The sequence below is a fragment of the Triticum urartu genome, chromosome 1 (assembly GCF_003073215.2).
Source record: "Triticum urartu cultivar G1812 chromosome 1, Tu2.1, whole genome shotgun sequence".
Classification (NCBI taxonomy): Eukaryota; Viridiplantae; Streptophyta; class Magnoliopsida; order Poales; family Poaceae; genus Triticum; species Triticum urartu.
Genome location: NC_053022.1, coordinates 3,348,509 through 3,373,191, shown reverse-complemented (window position 1 = coordinate 3,373,191; position 24,683 = coordinate 3,348,509). Strand labels below are relative to the sequence as shown.

General features: G+C 40.4%; 2 protein-coding genes and 1 pseudogene across 2 annotated transcripts; all 3 read left to right on the top strand.

The window, feature by feature from the left end:
* Positions 1-2,997: 2,997 nt before the first annotated feature.
* On the top strand, positions 2,998-6,793 carry LOC125541346 (probable leucine-rich repeat receptor-like protein kinase At1g35710). The gene is made up of 2 exons (XM_048704788.1): positions 2,998-5,936; positions 6,025-6,793. Exons 1-2 carry the CDS (start codon positions 3,002-3,004, stop codon positions 6,339-6,341), a joined length of 3,252 nt encoding a protein of 1,083 aa, XP_048560745.1. The 5' UTR covers positions 2,998-3,001; the 3' UTR covers positions 6,342-6,793.
* A 7,136-nt stretch (positions 6,794-13,929) lies between these two features.
* LOC125541358 lies at positions 13,930-16,953 on the top strand (annotated as a pseudogene).
* A 2,515-nt stretch (positions 16,954-19,468) lies between these two features.
* On the top strand, positions 19,469-23,690 carry LOC125541327 (probable leucine-rich repeat receptor-like protein kinase At1g35710). The gene is made up of 2 exons (XM_048704772.1): positions 19,469-23,145; positions 23,238-23,690. Exons 1-2 carry the CDS (start codon positions 20,049-20,051, stop codon positions 23,609-23,611), a joined length of 3,471 nt encoding a protein of 1,156 aa, XP_048560729.1. The 5' UTR covers positions 19,469-20,048; the 3' UTR covers positions 23,612-23,690.
* Positions 23,691-24,683: the final 993 nt, after the last annotated feature.

Genomic DNA, 24,683 nt, shown 5'->3' with positions numbered 1-24,683 from the left:
AAGATCAAGATTTTCCTTTGGCAAGCCTCTCGCGGGTGGCTGCCAGCTGGTGATCAAATCCACAAGCGCAATGGTCCTGGCTCTGATTGTTGTGCTCTCTGTGGGCAAAGAGAAGATACGAAACATATTTTATTTACCTATGTCCTGGCTAAGCTTTTCTGGTGATGTATCAGATCGTGGTTGCATGTTTCTTGGCGACCTTCCTCCTTCTCAGACCTTCGACTCTTTGCTTCCAACCTGGTTGGGACCCAGAGAAGAATGCTTTGGGTGGGAGTGGCAGCGATGTGTTGGACTCTTTGGACGACAAGAAACAACTTTACCATTGAACATGTTTTTCCTGCTAAACCTGCTGATTGCTTATTTAAAACTTGCATATTCTTGCAGCAGTGTAGATTATTGACTAAGGAGGAGGACCGGGATGCGTTCGATGTGATGATATCCAAGATTCGGGCCTCTGCCATCTCCCTCTCTTCAGTTCAAGCCGGCAGTTAGGTGTTGTGGGCCCTGATTTTGCTGCCCTTCGTTTCTCCGGCCTACGCGCCTTGTAATGGCCTGGGAGCCATGTACATTATACTTTAGCCGTCTGGTTTTGGTTGATACTCTATTCTTGTTGTGCTGTTCTTTCTTGTGCTTGGTTGTGACTCTGCCTGGTGGCTTTATTTATAAAGTCGGGCTCTGGTCTTTTCTCTAAAAAAAGCTAGTGCAGTGAGTGACTGACATGCTAATAAGTGTACAGAGAGGCAGAGAGCACCTCCCTTTATTCCAAAAGCGTGTCTTGTTCTACCTTGCTCAGTGCCTTCTCAGATGTTTGATTGGCCAGTTCAACCGATGATGGGAGGTCGACGAGTGGATTTGACACCCTTTTGATCGCTACAGAAAGCGCGTAATTCCACAAAAGCTGCAGCCACTGACTTCCAGCAAGACCTGTGGTCCAGGATTTGCACTGACCACAACTCAACACTGAGACCTTTATTTCCACCATCGAAGGAATTCCAGCATCCCACGATTCCATTCACAAGTCCTTGAGCTACTACCACTCGCCATTATTCCAAAACAAGTCTTCTTCTGCCTCACTAAGTGCCTTCTCAGATTTTTGATTGGGAAGGTTTGACAGATGACCCAAGGTCGACAAGTGAGTTGATTTTGATTACTACAGAAAGCGCCAATAACCCACTTGTGTGGTGAAGATGCTGCTTGGCTGTACATGCTTTGAATTCCACAAAAGCTGCAGCTGCTGCCTCGTTTTTCCTCGGACACATGACTTCCAGCAAGACCTGTGGTCCAGGATTTGTATCGACCACAATTCAACACTGAGACCTTCATTCCCAACATGCTAGAAGCAGCTGCCAAAGGGGTATGCTATCATTGAAACAAGGGGTAATAATAATCCAGTGGGCTAAGATGGCGACAGACACTAAAGAATAGTCATCCAGCAACAGCTTCCACTCAACCGGTGAGTGTTCGCTGAGGACCTCATAACCCTAGAGTTGCAGTGTGTATTGAATCACATACCCCAGCAAAACGCAACATGCAAACAATAGGCAACAAAATGGCACTTGCATTGCAGTGCTTCCTGAAACTAAACCATCAGGCTTGTGCTTTTCTTTCTAGTAATGACTTCCTTCACCTGGGTTAGGTGCCTATTTATTATACAGGAAAATTAGAAGCTAAGATAATAGTCTTTGGACAATTGTCGAGTTAAGATTTATCACTTTCTAATGGAGCTTGATCAGACGAGGTTGCCATATATGTGCTTGATTTCTCCAATTCAGTACGTTTATATACTGATATGAAGACTATAAGAGAAGTGGATACCAATTCAACCCTGAAAATTCTTCGAAATTCAGCTTGGCTAGTGCCATCACAGAAAAGCTAACAACAGCTCCCTATTTGCGAAGAGACATTCCATCCTTCAACGAATTGTAGTGGTATACGAGGAAACATACACCAAATCTGTCCATGCAGAAATGAAGGCGTCTACTATTTACGTCGAGATTCATGTTCGAATTAGTGTGCGCGCCACTGTACTGTAGGCATGCAGCCCCAATTCATCCTCTTGGACAAGCAGAAAAAAGCAAGCACCAGATCGAGAAAAAAGCAAGCTGAGCAAATTATTCTACTGGTTGAGAGACAAGCTTTAGGCATTCACAGTGACTGGAAACAAAGCAAATGGAACTTTGTTAGGTGCTATCTGGGACGCCGAACAGAAGTTTCAAACAAGTCCAATATGTCAAAAAAAAAAGCATTGGCCATAGATGCTCAACGCATACAGAAAGCGCCAGTAACCCACTTGAGCTTGGATTTTTGCTTCAGTTTGTGTGGTCAATATTCTGCTTTGAAGTCCACAAAAGCTGCAGCCACTGCCTCGTTTTTCCTCACACACATGACTTCCAGCGAAGACTTGCGTTCCAGGATCTGTATTGACCACAATTTAATGTTGATGCCTTTATTACCATAGATAGAATTTCATCATGGAGTTTTTCCGACAATTCCAGTTACGAGCCCAATTTCTTTTGTTCTCTGTACCTGCTGAAAAGCGAATAGGGAGACATTTTAGAGAATAGCTTAAGACAAATCACAACTGAATACAGGTTGCATGATCAAATAAACAAGAAATATAGGAGATGCCATCAAAAACTCTACTACGATGTTAACTCAAGTCCATTCAGTAAATAAGTTGTAGACAGAGGGGAATTGCGAAAGATACGAGTAGGCGTACACCATAGGCACCTTCTAGGTATCCCTGCCTTCAATTGCCCTCTCATTTTTCAACAGGCATGAGAAAAATAAAAAGGAAAAAAAGGTTGCCGACACTGAGGAAGAAAAATAGGTTGCCCAGCAGCAGCTGCCAAAGGGGTGTGCTAGCGTCCGAACAAGAGCTAATAGGCATCCAACTGGCAGAGATGGAGAAAGACACTGGAGAACAGAGGACCTCACAACACTAGTTAAGTATAAATACGATTGCAGCGTGTGCTGAATTAAATCCCCAACCAAACACAACATGCAAACACCATTGCTGTATCTCTACCTACTGCTGGTGACATGTCTTCTTCTCTTGGAAGAAGCACATGCGGCGCGCCATGGAGGGATCTCACTGAGGTCTCAACACATGGCCCTCCTCCATTGGAAAGCTACGCTTGCGAGCCCACCACTGCTGATGAGCTCTTGGCAGGAGAACACCAGCCCATGCAAATGGACGGGCATCATGTGCATGGCTGTTCGCCATGGCCGCCACAGGCCCTGGGTGGTGACCAACATGTCCCTGCCAGATGCTGGCATCCATGGCACTCTTGGTGAGCTCAACTTCTCAGCTCTTCCTTTCCTCGCATATATTGACCTTAGCAGCAACAATCTCCATGGTCAAATACCAGCTAATATCAGCTCTCTATCATCACTATCTTATCTTTACCTCGACATTAACCAGCTCACGGGGGAAATTCCGCATGAGATTGGTGGCCTGCAGAGTCTCACCCAGCTTGGTCTCTCATTTAATGGACTAACAGGACATATCCCTGCATCTCTGGGCAACCTAACCATGTTAACTGATCTTGTCATTCACCAAAATAAGGTATCAGGTCCCATTCCTGAGGAGATTGTCAAGCTTGTCAACCTACAACTTCTAGCACTAAGCAACAACACCTTAACCGGTTTGATACCCAAAACCCTTGAAAATCTGACCCAACTAAATACTTTGTACCTGTATGGTAATCAACTTTCAGGGCCTATACCCCAAGAACTAGGCAGGCTAGTCCATTTGCAAAGTCTTGACCTTAGTTCAAATGATTTATCAGGTCGAATTCCAATCTCCATAACCAATCTGACTAAGATGAAAACACTTTTTCTCTTTGAAAATCAAATGACAGGTCCAATACCCCCAGAACTAGGCAACCTCGCCATGCTAAACCACCTTGATCTCCATAGTAATCAAATAACAGATTCAATACCCCCGGAACTAGGAAACCTCACTATGCTCAGTGAACTTTATCTCTATACAAATCAAATAACAGGCCCAATACCTTTTGAATTGGGCATGTTACTGAATCTCGAGGAATTAGACTTGTCTGATAACCAAATATCAGGCTCTATTCCCCAAGAGATTGGCAATCTGATGAACCTCAAATATTTACACTTGTTTCAGAATCAAATTTCGGGATCAATACCTAAAACTTTTGGGAAGTTGCAAAGCATGCAAGGACTGCAAATGTACGATAACAAATTATCAGGTTCTCTTCCTCAAGAATTTGAAGATCTTATCAGCCTTGTTACACTTGGGTTGTCTAACAACTCATTTTCAGGACCTTTACCCGCAAATATATGTTCGGGAGGAAAACTTCAATATCTCATTGTCTTCTCTAATATGTTCAATGGCCCCATTCCAAGGAGTTTAAAGACATGTATGAGTTTGGTTGAAATTGAGCTTCAGTCGAACCAAATAACAGGAGATATATCTCATCATTTTGGTGTGTATCCACAACTCACAAAGATGATCTTGGGATCGAATAGACTCTCTGGGCACATCTCACCAAATCTAGGTGCATCTACCCAACTAACAGTGCTACATCTAGCACAAAATATGATTACGGGTTCCATACCTCCAATCCTTTCTAAATTGTCCAACCTAGAAGTACTAAGACTTGATTCTAATCATCTCAGCGGCATGATTCCACTAGAAATCTGTGCTTTAGCAAATCTATATAGCCTGAACTTATCATCGAACCAATTATCTGGATCTATACCTACACATGTAGAAAAGCTAAGCAATCTAGGTTACCTTGATATATCTGGGAACAAGATGACTGGATTAATACCTAGGGAACTAGGGGCCTGCATGAAACTATTGTCCTTGAAGATCAACAACAACAACTTCAGTGGGAGTTTGCATGGTGCGATTGGAAATTTAGCAGGCCTACAAATCATGCTAGATGTGAGCAACAATAACCTCAGTGGTTTGTTGCCGCGGCAACTTGGGAAGTTGGAGATGCTAGAATTTCTGAATTTATCACATAATCAGTTCAGCGGAAGAATCCCACCCTCCTTTGCAAGCATGGTGAGCCTGTCAACACTTGATGTATCCTACAACGACTTGGAAGGACCAGTCCCAACAGCAAGGCTACTTCAAAATGCTTCAGCAAGTTGGTTTCTTCCCAATAAAGGTCTGTGTGGTAACCTCTCTGGCATGCCACCTTGTTATTCAACTCAAGTAGGAAGTCACGATAAAAAGAAGACACTTGGTTTTCTTTTGACAATTGTTCTTGTTTTGGGTTCCAGCATTGTTGCTGCGATTACTGTCATAATAATGCTTAGCTGTAACAAGAGAAAACCACAAGAAAGTGCTACTGCTGAAGGAAGGGACATGTTCTCTGTTTGGAATTTTGATGGAAGATTAGCATTTGATGATATTGTAAGGGCAACAGAAGACTTCGACGAGAAGTATATCATTGGAACAGGAGGATACGGCAAAGTCTATAAGGCACAACTCCAAGACGGGCATCTAGTTGCTGTGAAGAAGCTTCATCAGACTGAAGAAGAGTTGGATGACGAAAGAAGATTTCACAGTGAAATGGAAATCTTATCACAGATCCGACAACGAAGCATCGTCAAAATGTATGGATTCTGCTCCCATCCAGTGTATAAATTTCTTGTCTACGAGTACATTCAGAGGGGTAGCCTCCATGGGACATTGGAAAATGAGGAGCTAGCAAAGGAATTAGATTGGCAGAAGAGAATTACTCTTGCAACTGATGTGGCTCAAGCAATATCTTATTTGCACCATGAATGCAGTCCACACATAATCCATCGAGATATCACGAGCAACAACATCTTGCTTGATATAACCTTCAAGGCTTTTGTCTCGGATTTCGGCACAGCAAGGATTCTTAAGCCCGATTCATCAAACTGGAGTGCACTAGCAGGAACATATGGCTACATAGCTCCTGGTATGTACAAGTATAACCTTTCTTCTCACATTAGAAAAATTCATCTCAGTTCATTTGTTCCTCATTCTAATGTTTTGATTTTGTGCAGAACTATCATACACATCTGTTGTGACAGAGAAATGTGATGTGTATAGCTTTGGTGTGGTTATGCTAGAGCTACTGATGGGGAAGCATCCAAGTGATAAATTAGACCGTAGTTTGCCAAGCGAGAAACAAGCTATGTTGGTGAAAGATATTCTGGACCAACGACCGACCACACCAACAATAACAGAAGAAAATAACTTATCTCTGCTCATTAAGTTGGCATTTTCTTGCTTGGAATCTTCTCCACAAGCAAGGCCAACCATGCGGGAGGCACACCAAACACTCATATGCTTTTCAGCCCACTTACATTACAGCAAGTAAAGGATGCATGTTGGTATATGATCCAAAACCTAGTGAGAAGCCATGGTCTATCGTAGTGGAAGCAATTTAGGTTTCCGTTTTGCCTCGAGTCATCATATGCCACCTATATATGTTGAAGTATGAAATCCATTCATGTCATCTCGTAGATTTTATTTCTAGTAACGATAAAAACCGGTCCATGCAGCGTGAGCCTGTTCACGACATGGCCAGATCTGTAGATGCATCCTGTTACGATCGCCTTGTGGGATGGCATGAGTGCCAACCGTCGCAGCTTAGAACTTGAGGCATGGTCAAGGGACGTGGGATGGCACGTCGGTGAAGCTTGGTCATGGCACAAGATTAGGACCTTTGTGTTAGCTAGTTGAGCTAATGAGCTATTTAAATAAAAAGGAGAACAAAGCAGAAACACAGCACAAATATCCTGAGTGTTCACTAATTCTTCTACCTCCCGTTTCTGCCCCAACAATATATATATATATATATATACCTCGGGATGAGTTGATGACTCATTGTAAGTCTATGTCTTTGTAGATACTCTCCTGATATAGTGAAAGATCACCATCGTTTAAGATACTTAACACGAGAAACTTACAGAGGGCTGTAGGGCAGGAGTGTGAAGTCCTTGTCCTTATGATGCAGCACCATACCCAGGAGTATGTAGTCCTTGTCCTTAAGATGAAACAACAAATAATTTACTGATAAACTTAATTTCAAGCATTGGTTGTCGAGATTGACAAGGAACAAAGAGACAATAAGGTGTGATGAAAAAAAAAACATAGCAGCATCATTTTCTTGACAATAGGAGGAAAATTAATGAAAATGTACAGAAGATAAGTTACAATACCACTCGAAAGTATTACTATATCACTTGATCAGAAGGTATAGCAACTTCTGTGATAGCAATACTACTGCCACAAGCATCAAAGCTGATTAACAATATTATCATGGGCAGAGATGATCTATCACCCCTTTTTAAGATACTTAACACGAGAAAGCTGCATCTAGCTCATGCCAGGCAACCAACCAAACATGTACAGGAAAGGCTCATGTTTGCCTGTATAGTGTTTAGGCCTATAGTATGTTGCCTCACTGCTATTGTTTTTAAATTAATAGACACCTTATACGCCAATGTTCCAGTCGTGCCAAATACTTAACCAACGAAGCTTCTCCTGTTGCCATATCTCAATGTCTTCCTGAAATTCAAACAGATATAATGTAATGTTCTCCAGTTGAGCAATTTAAGTTTCCAAGTCAATTAAAAGCTAGGCAGTTCTCTGAAGCTCTGAAGTGTATGATAATGATAACTGATCCTGGTAAAGTATAGCCAAACAAGGGTATGATACACATAATGTGTTCTGAAGCTAAACTTATTTGGAATCTTAATCATCCCACCCACTGTGCATACCTGTGCTCCAGTATTTGCTCTTTTCCCCTCATCAGGACGTGAGCAGGAAGACAAATAGAAGCAAAAGTGCTCTAGCATTTGATCCAATGATTTATCGTCAAGGAGGGGAGAATAAGACGTCGTTGGGACATGTAGCGGACGACTAGTTTGTGTGCAGAAACTGTCTTTATGGTGCCTTGCTCGCCTCCCTCCTCCAAATTTGTGACTCTTCTCCCTGAAATCGATGATCGAACCATCAAAATCAGCAGCAACCACCTGATTCTCTTCATCTGTGGCAGCAAACAGAGAACTGTCTTGTCTGTAAATAGACACATGCACAACCCAAAAACAGTCTTACGACAGAAATGAAAAGGAAATGTTTCAGATGAAATCTAAGACTGATATGAACTGGAGAGTGTGCTGAATCAGATTCAACTACAAAAGTTTAAATTGAGGAGTGGTTCCCAGCTGGTAACCACTGCAAGGAAAACTAGTTGGCCAAGTAAGCTTTTGAATTATCTGAGAATAACCAACCTCAAATAAGAGTCCTACCCTCCATATAAGGTCCTCCTCGTGGATGTCATCTGGGACATTGTAGCTTCTACCAAGAGTTTCTTGTATTTCACTGCTCACATCCATAACATCCATCGTCTCGTCTTGCATGCTCTGTGGATTACGAAAGCAGGTACGGGTTCAGATGTAATTCAAAGAAAATAAGCTGAAGATCTTGAAAACATGAACAATGATGCTGCACACATCTATACCTTCAATCATGACCATCTTCATCATCCCTTTCAGCTCGTTATTGGCAGCCTTCATTGTAGTCATGTGTTAGATGAAAGACACTTCAACATAAGTCTGGGAGCCAGAATAATAGCCTAAGGCAACATACAGTGTGTTGAGCATCTTTAATTCTGTCCGATGCGAAAGCAAGTTGGTCAAGATTATAAGTTAGGTTGGACAGGATGTCACGTTGACCTTCATACCTGTAGGGAAAGGATGTGGAGTATGAAGATTAGAGCACTAGAATAATAGCCTACTGCCACAGGAGGAATGATTAAATGATACAGGGTAATCAGCGCCCTTTAACCAATAGCATTCCCACTTCTGTCTTGTCCATGTCAAGAATATGCTAGCATTCGGAATAAGCGGTTTCTATAACAAGTAACCTAAGGAGATAAGAACAAAACCTTTTACATGTAAGGAAATTTTGAAACAACACAAAAATGGCCTATTATTGTAAAGAAGGGGGAAAAAATCTGAAGGTGTATGAGAGCACATCAACCAGATTCGGGATTCAGCTATATATATATACCTTCTTGGACAACCTTTTAGATGTTGACTTGTCAACATTGATGGATGGCAGCGTGGACCGGCGAGCGACTGCCAAGAGAGGACAAGAAGACGTCGCTGTGGGCTATGGCTGCAGCGCGTTGTGGGCATATCATCGAACATGTGGTGTGCGGGGGCTGATCTTTATGGCCTTGGTCGCCTCTCTCCTCCGATTCCTCATCCTGCCCCTGAAATCGGTGCTGAAGCTACCAAAATCAACACTTTTCTTCATCCGTGGCAGCAATCAACGGAAGTTGTAGGATTTGGTAGAAGGAGAGAGCACTAGGCGGCGGAAACGCAACACCTACTGACCTGAGGCTGTGAGTACTGGGGGTCAAGGGCAGTGGCGGAGACAGGGGGGACCAGCAAGGGCCCTGGCCCCCCCTAACAATATGGATGTAGTGCTAATTTGTTGATGAACAGTGCAAAAATCAGTGATTATCTACTGTTAAAAGCTTATTTTTCATTGTCTTGGCCCTCCCCAGCCTGTTTTAGCGGCCTTCGGCCCTAGTGATACAAATTTCCTGGCTCCGCCACTGGTCAAGGGAGTAGCGGGGAGAAGAGCTGACGGACGTGATCGGTGGCTTTGCCGACGAGCAGACACCGCAGTCGCTCGCCAGTCGGCTTTCTTTCTTTCTCGCGGGTGTGAGGCTTTTTTTTTCACTTATGCAAAATATACTATAGATACGTAGATATATAGAAAAAAAATCATCCATTCCAAAATAAGTGCCGTGGTTTACCAGTAGTTTCTAAAAAATCCCTAAAAAAGTAGTTTTTAAAGAATGTTCATCGTGTAATATAAAAATGTTTCGGGGAATGTAAAAAGTCATGTTCTCGTGGTTTTAAAAAATGTTCAAACAATTCAGAAAAATGTTTGTGAGTTTAAAAAATTCTCATGCAGTACAATTTGTTTGTGACATTGTAAAATGTTCACACTTTTAACAAAATTATGTTCATGAAATTTCAAAAAACAAGTTTGTCCATGGTCAACATATAATTAAAAAATGTTCGCAAGTATATGGAAAATGTTGCGTATTCAGAAAAAAAAAATCAATGTGTATTTAAAAAATATTCATCATGCATTTACAAAATTATCAAGGTGTACCTGAAAATGTTTCACATGTATTGAAAAATATTAAAAATGTACTTGAAAAATGGTTAACATGTGTTCAAAAACATGTTCAGAGACGTATTTTATAAAATGTTCATCATGCATTTGAAAAATATTCAGTGTGTACACAAAAAAAAAAGTAGAGCATTTGAAATACATAGCTCTAGGGCTGCTATCCATCGCTTTTAGCGAGGGCTAGTGTACGAGTCCCTCGCTGGTCACCCTTGAATAGGTCTGACCCGTCAGCGAGCGCTAGCGCTGTGGCACCAGCGAGCCAGCGCGAGCTTGTGTATGGGTTGTTTTCTTTTAGTCCAAAAATTGAAATTTTTTAATGTTTGCGAATTCAAAATTCTGAATATTTTTAGAAACGATAAATTCTTTTAGTCCAAAATATTAAAAGAAATTTGAATTTTTTAGTCCAAAATATTAAAAGAAATTTGAATTTTTTTTAATAGTGAACTTTTTGAAAACACGAATAAATGTTGAGAACACGGTTTTTTTAAATCCAAGCAAAAGATCGAAATTCTATCTAAATTTTGAAAAAATGAACAATTTTCAAATTCCATTTTGATAGAATACACACTTAACAATTAATTATATATTTTGATGAAAATTTTATTTATAGAGAATGAACATTTTATATATGGTGAACAATTTTACAAAACACACACTGAAGAATGATTGAATATGCAATGAACATTTTATTTGTGTACAATGAAATTTACTTAATATACGGTGAATAAATTTTAGTTACACTGATCATTTTATGTTTTATGGTGAACAATATTTAAGATTCCAAAATAATTTTTTATGTCTCGAACAATTTTTTAGAAATGTGAAAACTTTTTGAAAATTTCTTGAAATTGTGATAAAAATTTTAAATTTTGAACATATTTTGGTAAAATAAAAAATTGATTTGAAAAACGTGATTTTTTTCATAAAAACGTGAACAGTTTAGAAAATCTGAACATTTATCGAAAATTTTGAAATTAGAAAATAAAATAAAATTAAATGTAAAAGGTAAAAAACTGGGAGGAAAAAATAGTAGAAAATAAAACTATTATTTCAAATTCATGTATTTAAAAAGGAAAAAGTAAAAGAGAAGAACAGGAAACGAAAAAGAAAGAAACAAAAGAAGAAAAAGAAAAAATAGAAATAGAAACCGGGTCAAAAAAACAAGCAAAAAACACAGAGAAGAAAAAAACATTTGGAAGCTTCCCAAAACTTTTGGGAATGCTTCCGCTCAATGGATTGGCCCGCTGGACACGCCTGTAGGTGATTGACGTCGTAACGCTAGCAAAGAGCGACATACATCCGTTGTGATAAAGCTCTCGCGCTTGGTGAAGGCAATTCTAGTCAACTTTTTTTTTGAGGGGTAAAAGCCTTTTATTACTCAAAATCCACAGAGAGTGGGATACAAGTTTGGTCATGTGGCTGGCCAAACCACACATGACGCCCTGGGAGTAAAGACAAAGCATATTTAGCTAACTTGTGGGCTTCAACATTCGCCGCACGCCTTTCAAAAATAAACTTGCTAGTAGATGGAACTCTATGTCTAATCTCTCTGATTACAGCACCATATGCTCCTTGGCTTTCCTTGGCTAGATCGTCAACAACCTGTTTGCAATCGGATGCCACGATGTAGTTATGTAGGTTGAGGTCTTCTGCCAACGCCACGGCTTCGCGACATGCTATGGCTTCCAGCGTTGGTGCATCCCATACACCTGCAATGACGAGCGCTGAGCTGCCCAAGTAAAGACCCTGGCTATCTCTGCATATAGCAACTGCTGACCCTCCTCTCTCAACACAAGGGCAATTCTAGTCAACTGTGTGTGCGTGCTAGGCTCTATGATTTGGTGCCCGTGATGGACCTCACAATTACGATGGGCTGAAGTAGTCTACACCACACAAAATGATGGTCCGGAAACAGCCAAAGGTCTAGACGGGTGACCTGAAACGGCCCAAAGAAATGGATGTACGATGATTAAAAAAAGCCTATTAAACGGGTCAGCTCGTGCCTTCTCAACGATGGCGTGGAAGCCCATCGCGCCAGGCATGGGCCCAAAGTTGTTACAAGGGATCCTTCTAAAAAAGTTTTTACAGCGGAAAGCATGCCCTTGTTTCTCATGCCAGAATTCCACGCATCGCCCTGTTACCGGCGTAATTCTTGAGGGACGTGCTGTTGTTTTGCCCTTCACACATACCTTTATCAGACCATATAAATTGTATGTTGTGCAACTTCTTCCCGCGATTCTCTCGCAACTCATCCATTGCCGCCGACAGGGAAGCACAGATCTAGAGTCACATGCGACACTGATGGCAAGAAGGAGTGACGCAACCGTTGGCCTCGAGGGCCGGAATGCCACAACAGAAGGTACCATGATTTGTTGTTCTTCTTGCTCCGCTGGAACAGCCGCCAAGCCCAAAGTCCCTGGGTGCTGGTCAATCTCCATGACTAGTTTCGACCACCTGCAAGATATGGTCACTCCAAGTTTTCTGCCTGATAGGCGCGTCTTCCTGTGGCTCCATGTACTTCTACACGTAAAGAAACATGGATTTTTCCTTAATCACAACTGTTAGTACATTAATATTTTTTAATCAACACAATTAAACTTCAAAATGGATAGATATATTTTCAATGATGTTTGTCCCTGAAATTGGAGATGTTCTATTCGCAATATCTTTGCAAATCTTTCGAGGCATTTGGGCTTGGTGTCGTCATTGTGAGATCGTGAGGATTATCTTGGTGTCGTGGCCCTAGATTGTAGTCATTGAATGGCGAATAATGAAATTTGTGAGTCATTCCAACAAATGGTATTGTCAACAGGGTACATATAGTATATTTTTGTAGCCAGGTCAGCCAATGGTCCCATGTCTATAGGTGTTGTAATATTAACATTAGCCCAATTTTCCTGCAATTAACATGGGGACCCTCTTTAACTTAACTGGTATATGTGTTAAATGGAGTAGAGTGTCAATCAAGTCCACTAAGAAATAAAAATTGATGAAAAATCAATCTATATTCATATCCAAACAAAGATATATCATGAATCAAACATTCATTAGATGCAAATCAGCTCCACACTTAAGGAACACTGAGACAATGCCTATTTTTTGCATATAAGAAAATATAGACCATGAGGGCATGTACAATGGTTGATAAAATTGTCTTATCTTACGTCCCCTGTGTAAACTAGAGAAGACAACAAAAAATGATGTACAATGTATTACTCTTCGTCTGATCTCTAATAACAAGATATTCCTACTTATGTGGTGAGAGAATTTTTGCTAAGAGATCATATCTTAATGAAGAGAAGGCAAGTCTTTTCTTATGGTTTCTCTCTCCTCCACCTCTGCAATTATCCTAAGTGGAACTTCTAAGATAAGACCATTTTATATGTCCTCATACATCCATTCCTTGGATGTAAATCAAGTCCATTGTTAATTATTATTGATGCATAAATTGATCTATATTCATATAAAAGATAGGCCATCAAGCAATCATTATTTGGATGTAAACCAAGTCCATATTTAATGAACATTAATTAAACAATTGATTTATACCCAACTCTAGAAAGATTAGTTCACCGGATGACTACCCATTAAATGTTCAGTGCATCATCAGTACAATGCAATCTAAAGCCTTCTAAAAAAAGAACCTGGCTCAATTCTATATAAGTTGTGTTCTATGAAGAAGATACAAGTACGTCAAGAATCACATAGTTACTATTTCATTGAAAATAACACAATTACCTATACAAATGGGAGGTGATTATGTTGCCATATCGGTCTTACTATGCTTTTTGTGTATAACCTTCCACCTCACCTTTGTTGAATCGATAGACGTAGATGTCAATCTCCAGACAAATGAGAAGGTAACCAATATTTTACTTTTAGATTTTGATATATACAACTTTTTATCAATTATTTTATGTATTATCCCATTGTTGTATCTACTTTACCACTTAATCTTGATAATTACTATTGGTGTTAATATTCATAACTACTTTATGTTACTTATATGCCCAACTAAAATTTAGGACACATATGTGAAACAAATACTTATCTTTCAAAGACTCTGTACATCAATTATATATGCTAACTAGTCATGAACTATTATTTCCCTCTGCAGAACACCACTCTTCTAAGACCTAAACCTTTCCATTTTCCTTGGAGAGCTGATATCATGAATGAAGGAAGCGGCATTGTTTCTCATGTACACACACTCAACCCCATTCTCTGTATATATCTCTCTTTACTTTTTCATGTATTAGATTTGGGATATTTTGTTAACTTGTTGGGTATTGATCACAAAAAACGTCACAATATATATGCCAGAGTGACATGTGACAAATATAAAAGGCAAAGTCAAGGTATTTCCAATATAAGCATCACATATTTAAACCATAGAGAAAAAAACAGTAGAAATCTAATTCATTCATGATGTATCTAAATCATTGCTGGTCAATCTAAATTATGGCCAATGGTCCAAGAGACAAGGTGGTATATAAAGACTAGATAAAAGGGATACACCTAAATGAACTTATCTTGATCCCATATATACCGCAAAAGTTATGATCATTACATACAAAACATGCTACCAAAATACTGTGAACAACAGCTTCAGAAAGGCATTTAAGACATACTCTATTGGAGACTTATGCTGACATACCAACTTTATTGGCAATACACTTCACAGCTATTAGAGAGAGAATCAAATCTTGTTTCACCCATGCCACAAGGAGGAGAGAAGATGTTGTGAGCCCAAACACGTAAGTAAGACCATCGAAAATGCACATGAACTAAAGCATTGCATGCATCACTACAAAAGGTCTAACTGCGTTGGATTGACACCACACCCCACGGAGGAAGCTAAATCCAGTATGATATACTCAACAAGGCCAATGAAAACTAATCTAGACTAACTCCAAGATAGCATGAAAAATTCCCCATTGTAAATGTCTAGTAGGTGAACCTCATACCAAGGCCAAGAACGCACAACTTCACTTGTTTATTATGTCATTCTCTATAGATTTTTCTTGTTATTTACTAATTCGAGCTATAATCTTCTATCACTAGTATGCAATGTGGCACACAGAGCCAGGATAATTCTACGGCCTTCGAGCTGACATGAGTATATGGGCTTCACCAAATCAAGGTACTTCTCAAGAATCCGGAGCATCCTTACAGATCTATTGTCAAGATGGAGGAAACTACAACTTAATTCAAGTTGGATTTCATGTACAAACATATCACCCATTATGGTAAAGTCAAAATGCTTTTGAATAAACAACTATTTCATAATTTGCTTCTGCTTGCAGATTTCCCCCTCTTTGTACCATAACAGAGATATTCGCTTCTTTACATATTGGACCGTAAGTATAATCAATGTCATTTTAACAAGTTATATATTATTGTGGTCCCCATATAGTTTTCTGGTATTTCATAGGAGTTAGAGGCACTACTGGACTAAGTAAAAGTCTCTTTAGATCCAAAATAATACATGTTTCCTTTTTTGTTGCTCAGAAGGACTTGAAATCGAAGGGGTGCTACAACTTGCAGTGCCCAGGATTTGTTCCTGCAAGTCGAGCTAATCTGGTACCTGGACAAGCCGTGGCTCCTCCATCAATTTATGGCGAACAAGACCACTACGTTAGGCTTAGCCTCAACAAGGTGCACCATTTGTCCCATTCTGGAGATTACTATATCTATATGAATTCACAAATATGCTACTATTTCTACAATAAGTAGATGATACAAGTGCGTTCCTGCAGCAACCTCATCAAATGAATCACGTAAATAGATGCTATAAGAGCAACTACAAAAGAGAAAAAGTTGGATTGTAGTTAACAGAATTCCATTTTTCTAACAAAATGTGAAATATGAACTGCATAGGTATCCTCAGAGTGTCCAACATATACTCCATTCATGACAACAAAAAATAAATGCAAAACCAGTAATTTATGATGAACATGCATGACTTGCTGGCGTGGCAAGACTGCATGGATAGGAAAAACAAGCACATATGAAAAATATAACTTACCGGGAACATGCATGACTTGTTGATGTGGTATGGATGCACACATAGAAAGAAAAGTAAACTTACAACTAACATGTATGACTTGTTGACGTGGCATGGCTGCTTGAATAGGAAAAATAGGTAGTGGATTGCAACTATTTCAGAATAGAGGATTAAAATTAACAAAGTTAGATCTTATTAATGTTAAAATTAGTTAGGCATAAATTCACATGGTTATTGAGTACCATGCTTTGTATTTTATTAAGAAAATATGGAACATTGGAATCTAGGAAATTGTACGCCACCCAAGATTCTTGCAAATAACATGTTTTCTACTCTTTTTGTACATGAAATTTATTGTTCATTGATGTCATCAATCCCTTGTTGACTACAGGATCCAAATTCCGGAGATTGGGTGGTGTACCGTCACGATTTACAAAAACCATCATTCTTGGGACATTTTCCAAATAAGCTTTGCCCCGGAACACGACGTATACAAGCCTTGACTGGATTCGTGAATTACTTGAAGAATGCACATGGTCCTCCAATGGGTAGCGGTCACTTCCCCGATTATGACGATAAGAGATCTGCGTACTTCAAGCACATTCAGAATTACAATCCAAATGGCCATTCTTCTGACCTCTTTGGCATTCCCATGATCAAGTTAGTTGATAGGCCAGATTGTTATAGAGCAAATAATTTATTTCTCGAATACAAGAAAGGTTATATGTTCAACTATGGTGGACCAAGTGGTTGTGTTGGTTGATAAAAAAAGTTGTATTGCCATTTGGATTCAATAAATAAAAAATATGTTACTTAATGGTCAAAGACTGTCCCTTATTTCATTTATCTTGTTCCAACTTGGTCTTGATGTTGATTATCACCATCGTCACTAGTTTATGAAAAAATTATTGGTTTCCACCGCGCACTTAAGCCATTCCCAACACGTGCACTTCTGAGACAAGAGCTAGGTGACAATCGTAAAAAAAATCAGTGAAGCATCAAAGCAGCAAAGACCATATGATCGGACCTCTATTGGCCCAAATATGGGGCAGGAAACCCTGGTAGAACACTACCAACCAATGTGGTATATTATCCATCTGATGAATAATTAGGAGTGTGTGTTTGGGTGCAAAATGTTTATTCTGTATGTGCACTTGCTGCTGTGGCCAAACCCTCCATCCACTGAAAGCCTGGAGCTTGTCTCGGATAGACTCACTGCATGCAGGGCAGGGTTGGCGAGCACACTTCTTCCTTCCTGCACAACTGCACAAGTAGCCGAGTCAGGCAGCACACACCCCAACAAGCGTGCAGGAGATGACCGTGATGATGATGACGGGACGGGGGGTGATCGAGCACACACCCCAACAAGCCGGAGACAGGCACGATGCTTGCTTTTGCTTTCGTTTCTCGTGACGAGTTGTAGCAGAAAATCTAGAACCTAACACAATAATCTGAATAATCGTCGAGTTCAGGGACCTTACAGAGGATGTCATGAGACGTACAGTATATACTAAGTAAAAACACTTACAGAGGGTTGTAGGGCCGGATTATGAAGTCCTTGTCCATATGAGCATTATATATCCAGGAATATGTAGTCCTTGTCCTTGGGGTAGAACAGAAAATAATCAATCTTTTGATGTGATGGAAACCAATTTTGGATATGCAATCAGAACTGCTGGATCGTTTTGTCCATCAAATGGAGAGTTGCTCCATATAGTCTGGACTCATGCTTGATCAGGCACAAGAGAGCTCCAAGCCTTCCCGTCAGTGCTGGAGATGTGATGTAGATCATTCAACTGGAAGCATGAAAAGATACATCCTGAGCTGACTCGGAACCTGCAAGCACTCCTTCTGAGGTGATCTGCCTTCATGTTTCGTTAATATGATATAATGAAAGCGGGCGGTGCGTCCTTTTTCTCTAAAAAAAATCGTGGTCGGCTTCACCAAATATTCTCTTTTGGCTTGATTGTCCACCATAATTATTTGGGCACACCATAGGATTCACCCATGACGGTCGTGATGCTGTGTGCAGCATCTCACGAACTCTGATGATCAGATCCGGCACTGCTGCACATAAGAAATATCAGCTGGGCACAATGATCTATCTACACAGGCGTCAGTATATCATTTGGCAACAGGTGAGCAGGAAGATGTGTCTCAAAGGTTGATACTGGTTGTGGCCCGCCCCTGAAGGTTTGTAAATTAAATTAATCAGCTAACTTAATAGTCTGAATAATCAGAGACTTTTGTTACAGACTTGCAGTACAAGTTTGGTTGACGGTAACGCAGGCAAGCAAACATTGGAAATTCGTCGTGTGCTCTTAAGAAAAATGATTGACATGGAACAACAAATAATTTACTACTACGGTACCTTGTGTCTTACTTAGTTTCAAGCATTGGTTGGCGAGATTGACATGGAACAAACATACAGCCTTCTTTTTCCTTTCTGCCTATGACAAACTTAAGATCATGTGAAAAGGCCCAGGTGGCAGAAAACAGGAGAGCTAGCAATGCCCCATAAATTATTTATAAGAAAAGTAGATACCAATTCAACCAAAAAAATCATCAAAATTCACCTCAGCTAGTGGAACCAGACATGCTAAAAGCAGGACGTACAACCGTATTGGGAGCAGCTCCCTCTATCACTCGCTATTATTCCAAAACAAAAGTAGTAAACAGACATTTCATTGTTCAACTGGGATCAGGAAGGAAAAAAAATCAAGTTCTTGTGACCAGGAGCTAAGGCAAGAGAATACCATGCACGGGGTGACGTACAGAATAATGCAGAAAGTGTGTCAAACAGCAAAGGTAGTATGAGTCTACCTTAGAGACTATGTTTAAGATGCAACCAGTCTAATTTACACATACACATAAGCACAGGCGCCACTTGGAGCTACCAAAGTATGGGAGCAATACTAATCATTTGCACACTTTTTGGTTACTTGTATTTACAAAGTGCTGGGCAATCAACTCATACATGGGAAGACGTACAGAAAGTGCTAGAAGAAGTAGAATATTACCAAATCAATCCACTTGAGCTTGGAATTTTTCTTCAGTCAGTGTGCTCCAAATTTTTGCTTAATTGTATTCCCCCACTTGTATCCCACAAGTTGGACCTTTCTTCAGCCAGCCACTTGAATTCAACAAGTTGCAGCCACTGCCTCGTATTCCCTCGGACACAGGACACAATTGGTCCAAGATTCGTATGAACCAAAATTCAGCACATAAACCTTTTCATATTCACTATCGATAGAATTCCAGAATGGAATTTTCCCATGGTTAACCATCCACTTGAGCTAAATATTTTGTTTCATACCAGCTGAAAAGCAAAAAGGGAAACATTTTAGAGAATAGCTTAAAAAATATTCAAGCAGTTATGGTCAAACAAATAAGAAATACTATCAAACCAATCAGAGGAGATACCATCCGATAAAAACTGTACTAGAATGTTAATTCAAAAGTCCATTAAGTGCATAAGTTGTAGATGCAGGAGAACTGGGAAAGATATGAGTAGGCGTATGCTGTGGTGGGTACCCTTCTATCCCTGCTTTCAATTTGCTTTCAGGGAGTAATTACTGTGTCATCTTTCCACAGGCATGAGGAAATAAAATAGAGTAAGAGATGATCACGCTGAAAAAGAAAAACTGGCAGTCCAACAAAGCTGCCAAAGGAAAGAAAAATGGGGCAGAGATGGTGACAGATACTGAAGAATATCATCCAGCAAAAGCTTCCACTCAACTGTTGTGTGTTGAATGAGGACCCCATAACAATGGCCGGCACACTGTTAAATACTCATCAATAGAGCTGCATTGTGTATTGAATCACATCCCCCAACCAAACACATTTCCAAAATTCCAGATGCAAAAACTAGCAAGGAAAATGCGACCTTTACTGTACCTCTGCCTACTGCTGCTGTCGTGCCTTCTTCTCTTGCAAGAAGCGCATGCAGCGCGCCATGGAGGGATCTCACTGAGGTCTCAACGCATGGCCCTCCTCCACTGGAAAGCTACACTTGCAAACCCACCGCTGCGCATGAGCTCTTGGCAAGAAAACACCAGCCCATGCAACTGGACGGGCATCATGTGCACGGCTGTTCGCCATGGCCGTCGTATGCCCTGGGTGGTGACCAATATCTCCCTGCCAGACGCTGGCATCCGCGGACAGCTTGGTGAGCTCAACTTCTCGGCTCTTCCATTCCTCGCATATATCAACCTTCAAAACAACAGTCTCCATGGTGCACTACCCACTAGTATCACCTCCCTGTCAGCACTTTCAGCACTTGACCTTAGCTTCAACCAGCTCAAAGGGAAAATTCCTAGTGAGATTGGTGGCCTGCAAAGTCTCAGGGTGCTTGAGCTCTCATCTAATAGACTCACAGGACATATTCCTGCATCTCTGGGCAACCTCACAATGTTAAATATTCTTGCCATTCACCAAACCATGGTATCAGGTCCCATTCCTGAGGAGATTGGAAGGCTTGTCAACCTACAAGGTCTGCAGCTAAGCAACAGCAGCTTAAGAGGCATGATACCAAAAACCCTTGGAAATCTGACCCAACTAAATGATTTGTACCTGTTTGGTAATCAACTTTCAGGGCCTATACCCCAAGAACTAGGCAGGCTAGTCCATTTGCATGGTCTTGCGCTTAATTCAAATGATTTGTCAGGTCCAATTCCAATCTCCATAACCAATCTCACTAAGATGAACCAACTTTTTCTCTTTGAAAATCAAATCACAGGTTCAATACCCCCAGAACTAGGCAAACTCGCTAAGCTAAACCTACTTGTTCTCTATGAAAATCAGATCACAGGTCCAATACCCCCAGAAATAGGAAATCTTAAGATGCTAAACCAACTTATGCTCTACCAAAATCAAATCATAGGCTCAATACCCCCTGAACTAGGCAACATCACTATGCTCAATGTAATTTCTCTCGATACAAATAAAATCACAGGCCCAATACCTTCAGAATTGGGCTACTTACTGAATCTCCAGAATTTAGAGTTGTTCGACAACCAAATATCTGGCACTATTCCTGGGAGCCTAGGAAATATTACCAAGCTAGTAGCACTATCCCTCTATGGAAATCAGATAACCGGCTCCATCCCTGAAGAGATTGGCAATCTGATGAACCTCGCATATTTATACTTGAATGAGAACCAAATATCAGGATCAATACCTAAAACTTTTGGGAAGTTGCACAACATCCAAGAAATGCGAATCTTCAATAACAATTTATCAGGTGATCTTCCTCAAGAATTTGGATATCTCATAAACATTGTTGTGCTTGAGCTAGCTAACAACTCACTTTCAGGACCTTTACCCGCAAATATATGTTCAGGTGCCGGACTTCAAACTCTCAATGTCGCGTATAATATGTTCAATGGCCCCATTCCAAGTAGTTTAAAGACATGTTCAAGTTTAGTTGAAATTGACCTGGAGTCAAACCAACTGACAGGAGATATATCTCAGCATTTTGGTGTTTATCCACAACTCACAGTGATGAATTTGGCATCGAATAGACTCTCTGGGCTGATATCATCCAATCTAGGTGCATCTACTCAATTAGTGGCACTACATCTAGCACAAAATATGATCACGGGTTCCATACCTACAATCCTTTCTAAATTGTCCAACCTAGAAAAACTAAGACTTGACTCTAATCATCTCAGTGGTGAGATTCCACCAGAAATCTGCAGTTTAACTCATCTATATATACTAAACTTATCATTCAACCAATTATCCGGGCCCATACCTACACAGATAGAAAAGCTGAGCAGTCTAGGATACCTTGATATATCTGGGAACATGTTAAGTGGATCAATACCTGAGGAACTAGGGGCCTGCATAAGAATACAGTCCTTGAAGATCAACAACAACAACTTCAATGGGAGTTTGCCCAGTGAGATTGGAAATTTAGCAGGCCTGCAGATCAAGTTAGATGTGAGCAAAAATAACCTCAGTGGTGTGTTACCGCAGCAACTTGGGAAGTTGCTGATGCTACAACTTCTGAATTTATCACATAATCAGTTCAGTGGCAGCATTCCATCCTCCTTTGCAAGCATGGTGAGCCTTTCAATGCTTGATGTGTCCTACAACGACTTGGATGGACCGGTCCCTTCAGCACGGCTACTCCAAAATGCTTCAGCGAGTTGGTTTCTTCCCAATAAAGGTCTGTGTGGTAACTTCTCTGGTCTGCCACCTTATTATTCAACCCCAGTAGCTGCTCACAAAAAGGGGAAGATACTTGGTTTGCTTTTGCCAATTGTTCTTGTGATGGGTTTCGTCATTGTTGCTGCAATTGTTGTCATAATAATACTTACTCGTAAGAAGAGAAATCCACAAGAAAGTGTTACCTCTGAAGCAAGGGACCTATTCTCTGTTTGGAATTTTGACGGAAGACTAGTATTTGACGATATTGTAAGGGCAACAGAAGACTTTGATGATAAGTACAACATTGGAACCGGAGGATACGGCAAAGTCTACAAGGCACAACTCCAAGATGGGCAGTTGGTTGCTGTGAAGAAGCTTCATCAGACCGAAGAAGAGTTGGATGATGAAAGAAGATTTCGTAGTGAAATGGAAATCTTAACACAGATCCGACAACGAAGCATTGTCAGAATGTATGGATTCTGCTCCCATCCAGTGTATAAATTTCTCGTCTATGACTACATTCAACAGGGAAACCTCCACAGAATATTGGAAAATCAAGAGCTAGCAAAGGAATTAGATTGGAACAAGAGAATTGCTCTTGCAACAGATGTGGCTCAAGCAATATCTTATTTGCACCACGAATGCAGTCCACCTATAATCCATCGAGATATCACAAGCAACAACATTTTACTTGATACATCCTTTAAGGCTTTTGTCTCGGATTTCGGCACGGCAAGGATTCTTAAGCCCGATTCATCAAACTGGAGTGCACTAGCAGGAACGTATGGCTACATCGCTCCTGGTATGTACTAGCATAACCTTCCTTCTCACGTCAGAAGCATTCGTCTCTATCCATTTATTCCTAATTCTAATATTATTGACGCTTCTGTGCAGAACTATCATACACATCTGTTGCGACAGAGAAATGTGATGTTTATAGCTTTGGGGTGGTTGTGTTAGAGCTAGTGATGGGCAAGCATCCAAGGGATTTATTAGATGGTAGTCTTTCTAACGGCGAACAGTCAATGATGGTGAAAGATATTCTGGACCAACGGCCGACAACACCAATAACAACAGAAGAGAATAACTTAGCTCTGCTCATCAAGTTGGCCTTATCTTGTTTGGAATCTTCTCCCCAAGCAAGGCCAACCATGCAGGAGGTATACCAAACACTCATCCAGCGACCATCTTCTAGTTCTTGTTCTGTGCCTTTCAGCGCGCTTATATTACAGCAAGGGATGCATGCTGATATAAGGTCTGAATCCTAGTGAGAAACCAGGGTCTGTCAAAGCAGAGGCCGATTCAGATTTCCGATTTTTTATTCAAGTCACTCATACACCACCTATATATATCCTCTTGCCATATGACATGCCATGCCACACAGGATGAGTTGAAGACTCATTGTAAGTCTATGTATTTGTAGACTCTCCTGATACAACAAAGATCACCAGTTGTGTGCCCGTGGTTTTTCCCTGCAAGGGTTTCCACGTAAAAATGTGTGTCTTGTCCTGTGTTCTTGATATTTCTTTTGCTTGCTGATTTTTACAATGCATAAAATAATTGGTTTGCGGGTTGCTTATATTTGTTAAAGACTGTAGTATCCACATGTGACACTTTCTTTCGGCTGTTGTCTGTAGGGTACTTAAATGTGTCCTAATATTTGTCTCTTTTTATCTACTATTGCTCGCATATAACCTAATAAAGATTGAAAAAAATGAAATCCAAAACTGGCGCAGTACCATGTTGTCCTGCTTTATTTATTCCATATGGGAATCAAGATCAAATATCTTGGACCAAGCAGGAATAATCACAATGCATAAACGGAACGAAATGAATGTAAGCACATTGGAGATATATAGGTGCATAAAAAAAGAGAAGTACCACAATATACTAAGGTAAAAGGACTTACAGAGGATTGTAGGGCAGGAGTATGTAGTCCTTTTCCTTATTATTGCTCCCATGAACCTGAAGGTGAAAAAATGGAATCCAAAACTGACACGTTATCATGTCATCCTGCTTTATTGTTCTCTGGGTATCAAAGTAAAATACCTTGTGCCAAGCAGGAATGATCACAATGATCAAGTGTTCGATGCGTAAACGGAACAAATGAATGTGAACAAACGGATATAGGTGCATAAAACAAGAAAAGTACAACAGTACTAGGTAAAAAAGCTTACGGAGGATTGTAGGGCACACATATGTATCCTTGTCCTTAGGATGGAGGATGTGTAGTCCTTGTCCTTAGGATCGAGCAATAGATAATTTACTACTTCACTTAATTTCAAGCACTTGTAACGAGATTTTCATGGAACAAAGATACAACCTTGTTTTTCTTGATGC

Coding starts and splice junctions, on each gene's coding strand:
- LOC125541346 (XM_048704788.1), top strand. CDS start 3,002: ATGCAAACACCATTGCTGTATCTCTACCTACTGCTGGTGACATGTCTT. Junction 5,937..6,024: donor ATATGGCTACATAGCTCCTG/GTATGTACAAGT, acceptor GATTTTGTGCAG/AACTATCATACACATCTGTT.
- LOC125541327 (XM_048704772.1), top strand. CDS start 20,049: ATGCAAAAACTAGCAAGGAAAATGCGACCTTTACTGTACCTCTGCCTA. Junction 23,146..23,237: donor GTATGGCTACATCGCTCCTG/GTATGTACTAGC, acceptor GCTTCTGTGCAG/AACTATCATACACATCTGTT.